This window comes from Abrus precatorius, unplaced genomic scaffold (assembly GCF_003935025.1).
Source record: "Abrus precatorius isolate BTA unplaced genomic scaffold, Abrus_2018 Scaffold9, whole genome shotgun sequence".
NCBI lineage: Eukaryota > Viridiplantae > Streptophyta > Magnoliopsida > Fabales > Fabaceae > Abrus > Abrus precatorius.
Genome location: NW_020874439.1, coordinates 28,881,444 through 28,890,581, shown reverse-complemented (window position 1 = coordinate 28,890,581; position 9,138 = coordinate 28,881,444). Strand labels below are relative to the sequence as shown.

The window sequence follows — 9,138 nt, the reverse complement described above, 5'->3', positions numbered from 1 at the left end:
AACAAAAGGAAACAATTATATGTTAATTAATGTATTAAATGAGATAATTACAAGGCAATCAATTAACGAATACACATTTGAAAAAGTAATAGTCTTAATAACAACCCAATCACGAGAAGAATATAATTTATATAGTTTAACAAAATATGAACCTTCTATCATTAATGATTCAATCGTTAATAACAATCCAATCATGAGAAGAATATAGTTTAAACAGTTTCAACTGTTATTTTGGATTTAAAGATAGTTTAAAAACTGAAATAATTGACGTTATATAATGATCTAAATAAAGACATAAATAAGATTATAAATGCATGTATTATGATTAATAATAATGTTGGTGAAGATAAGAATGAACTATGTAGTATAACTAGCTTTAATGCAGTGCACATTAATGGATATTTATTGGTTTAAGAGGTCAAACACATGTAGATAACGGGTCATATTTAGGGCATCCCAATTCAATTAAATAAAATGATAGTTTCTCATTCAGAATCTGTACGATAGAAATTTTGATCAAATCATACATCACAATATACTAGACTTTCTAATTCTTTAGGAGGTTTATCTAAAAGATTCACAATATAACTAGGAAATTCTTTCAAACACCACATATGAATTACTAGGCATGCCAGTTTTATATAGTTCATTTGATATCTAACGTATTAAAGAATCAATAAATTCTACTTCCCATCAAAGAATCAATAAATTTTACTTGCATTGTTCACAAAATTTGAGATTATCCTTTTTATCAACTTCTACTCATGCTCATCCACTTGCCAACCTTCAAGTTCAGTCAATTACTAGATTTAAGAGTATTAAAAGTTCTAAACTGTACTTTATGTTAAAGATGGTGATGATAATAATAATAATAATAATAAGTGTAGATGATTTATGTCATATTGAAAATATCATATTAAAAATATTATTTCACAAATATGTTCACAGTCCTCACTGTGATGAATCTCGTTCTTATTATTCACCTTGTGAGGATGGTGGCAAGGTAGGACTATTGATATTGAATAATAAACTCCCTAATAGTGAAATTATTAATTTAAGAAATTTAGATTTAGATGTTGAGATTGTTTGTTAGCCTAATCTAAATGTACAAACAAGTTTGTTCAAAAAAAAATTAGTTGTATGGTCATTTATTTTATAGTCATAAATTATAAATATTATAACTTGCAATGTATGTAACAGTTAAGCCAACATTTCCTAAGCTTATTCATAATCTGGTCAATTGAGTAAGATTCATGTTTTAGTTTTTATGGAAATGCAAATTAATAGTAATAAAGGAACTCAAATATGTAATAATCTAAGGTTTTAAAATAGTTAAAGTTAATTATATAGGTTTTCAAGAGGTGTTTGACTTGTTTTCAAATGAGGATAAATATGATATTAATATTCTTAACTTCTAATAACAAATTGTTTATGTTAACATGGTTTAAAAAAATAATGATTCTTAGCTATTATTGCATGTGTGTGATAATCTTCAATTCCATATTTTACTTGCCTCGTTTAAATTAAACTATTTTTCTATTTTTCTTTATTTCTTTAGATGAAGCCTTTATGTGTTCTAGTACTAGAAATTGGCAATTTTCTTCCATGACTAGTTGGATTGCTGACAAATCTTTTATAGTTATTTCTAATATGTAATATAACAAGTAATAATTAGTACTAATTGGTAGGAAGTTGGTCTTGATTTTGAATGTAAAACTCATGAGTGAAATACTAATAATTTTGGTAATATTTTTTATAAGAAAAAAGATGTTAACGAGTTGCATGGAGGGAATCTATAATATAATGTTGATGGAGGAAAAATGTGATATGATAAATAACATTATAGGTATGAATCATTTGAGTACAAAGTAACGTCAAAGTGTAATGAGAGAGCTTTTACAGGAGAAAAAGATAAGTTTCATAGAAGTAGATAAGATAGGTCTCAGAATTATATTTTTATGAGACTTAAAGCTTTTCATCTTTCTTTAAAAAGGTGTTAATAGGTGCTAAAAATAGATTTTTTGCAACAACTACAAGGATAGTACTTGAGAGAAAGCAAATATTTTATAAAAAAATTTGTTTTAGATTTAGTAATGGAAGTTCTATTGCCAAAGGTATGTTGTAAACAATTGGTTGAATTAGTTGTTAAATGAGCTAGCCTAAAAAAAATAATAGTGCATAAGAGAAAGCAATGACTGTGTAATTGTTTGAAAAGAACGCAAATGCTTAAATATTTATGAAACACACAGCTCAAATTATGACAATCTAAGAGAGTTATAAAGGTTATTAATCTAGATAATAATTATTTTCTTATCTAGATGAAAGAATGAGAGGATGTGGAAAAGATATTTGATAGAAGACATTGATTGATTATTGACTATTATTTGGTGATGCAATATTTTTTTTCTTTTTATTTTAGGATGATTCTAAGAGGGAGGATATTTAGATTCAAATTCCTAGTTTGTCCAAAAATAAAATACAATGATAAAAAAAAATCCTCTAGCAAATTAGTGACACTTTGGGGAGGAGTGTTAAAATTGATAATACTTTGAAGGAAAAAAGTGTGAATGGAGATTTTTTCACAAAAGAACTAAATTTACACAAATATACATTGAGGTTGACATTAAAAATATTTCGTTGTCTTGTTTTGAACTTAATGGTTGTAGTGAAAATACTTTGTGTGCAAGTGATTTACATCATTTTCAAGATGTCATTCAAAGTAATAATCATCTCATAGATACGTCAATGTGTAGCACTTGTGTTCATATAATTCATAATGAATCTCTTTCTTTCACCGTTTGAGGATGGTGGGAAGGGAGGAAAGACAAATGTTATATAATAGACTCTTTGATGGTAGAATAAATAATTTAAGGAATTTAAAATTAAATGTGGAAGTTGTGTGTTAATCTTTTTCAAATGTAGTTGTAATTTGTCCAATGATTTTTAGTTGCATGGTTTTATTTTATTTTATAGTAATTAATTATAAATATTATAACTTGAAAAATGTATGGTATAAAGGAACCAAAATTTTTTCCTAAGCTTATTTGCAATTTGGTTAATAATTGTAAGATTCAAGTTTTAGTTCTTATGGGGTGAATAAATTGTAGCAAAGAAACTTAAGTGAGTACTAAATTAAAGTTCCAAAATTATTAGAGTTTATCCTATAAGCTATTTAGAAAGTATTTGACGTTTTTGGGATGTAGATAAATGTGATATTAATATTCTTAACTCCTAATAATAATTTATTCTTTTTAATATAATTCAAAATAAAGATGATTCTTGGTTGTTTATGCATGCCTATGGTAGTCCTCAATTTCAAAATAGAAAGTATCTTTAGCAAAGGTTAATGTGTTAATAAGAATGTGAATCAACTTTAGCTAATGATGGGTGACTACAATGTTATATGTCTTCCGGTATTCAATTTCAAGATTGTCTAAGGCAATGTAATTTATATGACTTGAAGTTCAAAGGATCATCATTGACTTATAGAATATTTTTAAAAAATAGTTTGATAAAAGGAGTATGTAATGTTAGTTGGTGAATAAAGTTCTTTAAAGCTTCTATATATCACTTACCTTTTCTAAAATATGACTATTCTCCTACTCTTCTTTAGATGAACCTTATTATGACTATTTGACTTGTTTACAAATCTTTTAGAGAGGTTGTTTATGGTATTTCACATGACAATAATAATAATAATATTTGGTTAGAAGTTGTTCCTAATTTGTTTGTAAGACTTTAGATTAGACTAATAATTGTTTTTTAATTTTTTTATAGAAAAAATAAGACTTTCACTTGAAAAAGGATTTTCACTTGCAAAAGCTGACGAGAAAATTGTGGTGAAATATGATTCTATTCTTGAACAAGAAGAGCTTTTTGGAGTTAGACAAATAAGAGGATTGAATTAAATTTTGTAATAGAACCAACATCTTTCATATGTATGCAATTATTAGAAGAGAAAATGATGTAAGACGATGAAACAAACTTTATTCTAAATCCTAATCTTCGCAAGAAATTTTTTTCACCCATAAGTTAAATGTTGATGGGTCTTTAAACTCCATAGTCATAAACTTCTTGTGATAATTTAATTTGAGACTCATTTAATTAATTTTTTAAAGATTTTCTTGTAATATAAGAATAACTTAATAACTAAACTTAAATCATCGAAAATATTTTAAGGTCTTAGTTTAGCTCTCAGTTATTTATAGTATCTTAACCATTAGAGGTAATAGACTCTCAAGTTGTTCATTCTCGAATCTATCGTTCTCTTGTTACTCATAACTCATATCTGCCCTTTTATGCATTAAGAATATTAGTGAATTGTATTGCATCAAATTTTAGACCAAAAAAAAAATGTAATTTGATTATAAAATTATAGTGCAGTTTAGCATGAATTAGTTTGAAAAAAAGAATTAAAATCTCTTCAATACAACTAAAGTGATTTGGATTCGATTAGATAATTTAATTTTTAATTTAGTTAAAATAAATAAAATATTTTATATTTTTTACACTTTTTAAATTAAAAATACATAAAAATATATGATATACAAGAATAATTTAAAATTAATATAAAAATACACTTATTTAATCATAAAAATAATAAAATATATTCCAAAAAAATAATAATATAGAATAAAAATAAAATCATAAACAATTAAATATTATAATTTTTTTAATATAAATAGTTAAAAATTGAAGGTTTGGATTGGATCAATTTTTCAGATGGGATCCAATCCAATTAAAAAAATTATAATTTTCAATTTGTTTAACTTTTTGTTAATTTGATTTTTTTTTATTTTTCAATTCGATTTTTACAATTTACATTGGTTGATTACCCTCTTTACTGTACACCGATGTCATGAGTTTATCAGAAGCATCCGTAATAGCTTCTCAAACAACAAAAGATATAAAATTTATTAGATATTTAGAAAAACTAATAAAGCTGCCAATGTTCTGGTAAAGCTTGGGGCACTCTCTGAACACTAGGATCCACAATTTCATTTCTTTATAACATATTCAAGGAGCTTCTTTTTCCTATAGAACAGCCTCTTTGTAATTTCATTTCTTGAGTTTTTGGTTCCTTCGTTAAAAAAAAGTGTATTAACAAATTATAACACTAGTTTTTTATTTAACATATTTAAAAGTATAACATATTAAAATAATCCATTTTTCCAAGAAATAATCATTTTAAAAACTAATTATCTCTCTGTCTCACTCTCCATATATATAAGAAAAGCAAAATTCTGATCTCCCCGCGACTCATTTTCTTTTACAAGCACAATCACCGTTTCAGGAAAATAATAACAATACAGCAGCATTCTTCACCGGAAAGAATCTGTGATCACAATTCAGGCCAAGTGTGAGTGACGATGATTAAGTAATTTTAATATCTAGAAACAAAATTGTTAGTTTAAATAAAGAAAATTTTCTTAGAAGATAACAAAACCCGCAAACTCCCCCAGTAAGGCAAATTAGGCCCAATTTAAATGAAAAAGTACTTATTGTTATTGAAGAATAAAATTAATATAAAAAATATTTGTTTTATAATTGTTAAGAGTAATTTATATTTTTTTAAAAATTAAAAAAAACTTTTAAAAATAGAAAAATATAGATTATTTTTACCTTGTAAAATATTTCATTTGTTTTATTGCTTAATTTATTTACTCCTCCAATTACTAATAAAAAAGTTTATCCAAATGACACTAGAGACTCTGGTAAAGTTTTCACAGGGCAAACCTGTGAGTGACGGTACCTTCCAGATTTTTTATTTTGAAAAGAAAAGAAAAACAAAGTAGCTTCTACCGCCGCAGAAACAACTCTAGTCATGAACTCTCCACTGTAGCCATAAACGGTTTCTACAACTGATTGGCCAACGGGGCGTCGGCTTCGGTGTTGACCCAAAACAAAATACAGAGCTTCGGCTGATTGACACAGTTAATTCAATATTTATTTAGTAAAAACAAATAAATCATATGAAAGCTTAATATAATATATTCAGTACAAAAACATCTAAATAAATTAAAAAAAAACTCATTTTAATAAGTTTAACAAATTATTAAAAAAAGACACGAATCGTAATTTATTTTCATATATTCTCTACGAACTCTCCTTAATTGCATCCAAAAATATTGTTTGCGCAGATCGATGGATAGCATGAATTTTTCAACCAAAAATGTAAACGGATAGCTTAAAATATTGAAGTCAGAAAAACGAACCCTTTTAAATGGCCAAAATAAGAGAAATCCACGTCTCTCCAACCGAAAAGAGCACAACGACCGGCAACACACTCGACATCTGGCTTACGTTGTCCTTCCCACTGAATAACGACATGCATCTTTACATTACAATTGCTGTTCGTTCAGACGTTCTTAAGCCAAATTCAAACTCATTTGTAGAAGACCAACATAAGGGGGGAACACGTACAAAAGGTTAATCAATCATTCATATGACCGAGTCCACGACCAATTTTCTTTACCTGTTCAATTCTCAACTGAAAAACAGCTGCTGTGCCCCCAATAATTAATAAATATGCAAGATTCTTTGGCAAACCTGACTCTATCCGGAATCTTGATCCTTCAGATCTTTTGCAAAATGCAGAAAACAGGAATGTATTTTGCAAGGACGCAACTTACGAATCAGTTGAATTACTACGCGCAGATGATGCAGCAACTTATTGTTGCCAAGTAAATTGACATACGGCATCAGTCACCCGTCAACATATCAGGGAGTACATGAAACATGCAGTTCGAAAGCAAAAATAAATTAATGGTTAAAAATCATTGAAATTCTTGTTGATATGAATTTGAAAACAGACTTTAGGTGGTGGTTTGGGAGTTGAGAAACTTTCTCCCTTGGAAAATAAACAAAGCAGCTCTACATCGGAGAAAACAGCATAATCTTAAATCCAACTTTGAATCATAGTATCAAACAAATAACCCAAAAAAAGACAAAACTTTGTGAACAAACCAATGCATTAACACGACACTTTCATATTATAATGCTTGATTATTCCCTAACTAATTCTGAAGCTTTTTAAAAGCGAACATCATTTGGTCGGGTAGAAAATATAATCAGAATCAGCGAATTTTAAACTGTTTTCCAACCTTCCCCTATTGATGTCAAATAATTTGCTTGTCTTCATGCAAAGCTAATGATGGTTAAGATTTGAGATCATGAATGCAATAAACAATACAAAAGCATACATAAAACACACAAAACAAGGCATAAATAAAAAAGCATGCAAGCATTGTATCAACAAGTTTCAACCTCATAAGGGTTCTTCTGACAAAGGCCTCTTCCGGAGGAGCCTCCAATAAATTGAATTGGTGGTTTTGCAAATTAACTATAAGCTTGCTACCCTGCCCCCCAACCATGTAGGGAAGCCTGTGAAACACCGAAAAACAGTTAAAGCATCAGAATTAAAATTCAAGAAAATCAAACAAAAAAGCTCAGAAACGAAAAATACCATTGTATTCGAGTCTATTAATTAATCTATATATACTCATATATATATTTCTTTCCTTACAGCAATAAACTACCAGGAACAAGTAAAAACCAACTAAAGCTGCCCCCTTGCATCTAAAAACCTAGCACAAGCAAGGAAATTAGCATCATTTCTCGTCCCAATCCAGCATTTCCCTTTTCTCTTTACAACATTCCGTGCGTCTATACTTCCATTCCCATTCAACAAGTTTTCTGAATTTGCCTCATCTCTGCAAAAATCAATCACCAAAACGGATCAGTTTCAATTTCAGTTCAGTTTCCTCGAGTAAGAAAAAAAAAATACAGAGAGAGAGAGAGAGAGAGAGAGAGAGAGAGAGAGAGGGAAGCGTAAACAGAGAAAAGAGAGAACCTTGGCGGGTGCATCTGCGACCCTATAAGCATCGGCAGTGATCCCCACTAACCATAAGCCGGGGAAAACACTCTGAAACAAAAACAGAAAAACAGAAAAACAGTTAAGAAAAAAAGAAGCATGATAGGAGGAAGAGAGAAAGATAGAAAGATGAAGCGTACATCCATTTGTTTCTGAACGTTCTTGGGCCTCTTCCTGGGCCTACGAGCGGGCCTGGACCCAGTCATGACGAAGATGTCTTCTTCGATCTCTTCCCTCGAGAGAGCGATCCAGAATTTCCTCTTCTCCTTCTTCTCAGTGCACTGCGTCTCCGCGAAGCCTCTAAGCCGGAGCGATTTCGGCGCGGGGGTCTCGCCGTGGTGCTGAACCACTTCGTGAAATTCTCCGGTGTTGCTGTTATGGTGGTTTCTAGAAGCTCCAGTTCCGATCTCGAGCGCGGCCTTGGGGGGAGCTGGTTTCCGGGGGCGCAAGTTCCACGGCTTCTGAACGGTTTCCTCAGCTTCGGCGGCGTCGTCGGCTTCGCGCTTTCGGTCGCCGGCTTCGTCGTCGGTTTCGTCGTGGTGGTGGTGCTTGTGAGAGGAGGAGGGGAGTGCGAATCGGTTCCTGGCGGTTCTGGATCCGAGACGGTGAGGGCGAGAGTCAGGATCGGATTCGGGTTCGGAGGCGTGATCGGGGACGAGAGAGGTGCGGCGGTAGCGGTGGTGGTGGTTAACGTTGGTGCTGGCACCCCATTTTAAGAAGGGGAGAGCGAAGTTGTGGAGAGGTTGGGACTTGACCGGTGGCGGTGCCGGTGCGGTGGCCATTGGGAGAGGCACGAAGGTTGCAGTGAATGAAGATTGTGAAACGGCGTCGTACAGAATGGGGAATGAATGAGAAGAGTCGGTTGTTTTTTGAGAGAGAGAGAGAGAGAGAGAGAGAGAGGAGGCGCTGCTCCTGCTTGGTGCTTGCAAGGCCAAGCTATGGAGAATAGAATAGAGAGAGAGGGTAGTTCTTTCTTTGTATTCTTCTTCTACTGGTTTAATTCTAATTGCTCTTCTTCACACTTCTACCCTTTCCCTTTCTGTTTATTTACCTTTCTGTCCTTTCCTTCTCGTTTTAGGGTCCCAAATCCCACGACACGGCCCACGGGTGCATGCTGCCCGCTTTTCCTCTGTTATCAAAACTATTTGCTTATACGCACGAAACACACAAAAACCTCCTCGGTTCGGGACTCACCCAAAAAATGAGGACCAGTTTTTATTTTTAATTTTTAAAAATTATATTTTAAATAATTATTTTTAAAGAGA

The 9,138-nt window shown here is 31.3% G+C and overlaps 2 protein-coding genes across 2 annotated transcripts; both read right to left on the bottom strand.

The window, feature by feature from the left end:
- Positions 1-5,688: 5,688 nt before the first annotated feature.
- Positions 5,689-7,632, bottom strand: LOC113851161. Its single transcript, XM_027481640.1, has 4 exons — positions 7,526-7,632; positions 7,267-7,383; positions 6,451-6,581; positions 5,689-5,921 (listed from the first exon to the last, which is right to left on the bottom strand). Exons 1-4 carry the CDS (start codon positions 7,576-7,578, stop codon positions 5,689-5,691), a joined length of 534 nt encoding a protein of 177 aa, XP_027337441.1. The 5' UTR covers positions 7,579-7,632.
- Positions 7,633-7,644: 12 nt separating this feature from the next.
- On the bottom strand, positions 7,645-8,832 carry LOC113850104. The gene is made up of 3 exons (XM_027480472.1): positions 8,014-8,832; positions 7,853-7,924; positions 7,645-7,712 (listed from the first exon to the last, which is right to left on the bottom strand). Exons 1-3 carry the CDS (start codon positions 8,653-8,655, stop codon positions 7,707-7,709), a joined length of 720 nt encoding a protein of 239 aa, XP_027336273.1. The 5' UTR covers positions 8,656-8,832; the 3' UTR covers positions 7,645-7,706.
- Positions 8,833-9,138: the final 306 nt, after the last annotated feature.

Excerpts from the sequence above, each read along its gene's own strand:
- LOC113850104 (XM_027480472.1), bottom strand. The coding sequence starts at position 8,655 with ATGGCCACCGCACCGGCACCGCCACCGGTCAAGTCCCAACCTCTCCAC. Across the intron at positions 7,925-8,013 it reads ACGTTCAGAAACAAATGGAT|AGTGTTTTCCCCGGCTTATG; the intron begins GTACGCTTCATC and ends TTTTTGTTTCAG.
- LOC113851161 (XM_027481640.1), bottom strand. The coding sequence starts at position 7,578 with ATGCAAGGGGGCAGCTTTAGTTGGTTTTTACTTGTTCCTGGTAGTTTA. Across the intron at positions 7,384-7,525 it reads GTTCCTGGTAGTTTATTGCT|GCTTCCCTACATGGTTGGGG; the intron begins GTAAGGAAAGAA and ends GGTGTTTCACAG. Across the intron at positions 6,582-7,266 it reads GTCAGAAGAACCCTTATGAG|ATCTGAAGGATCAAGATTCC; the intron begins GTTGAAACTTGT and ends ATTTTGCAAAAG.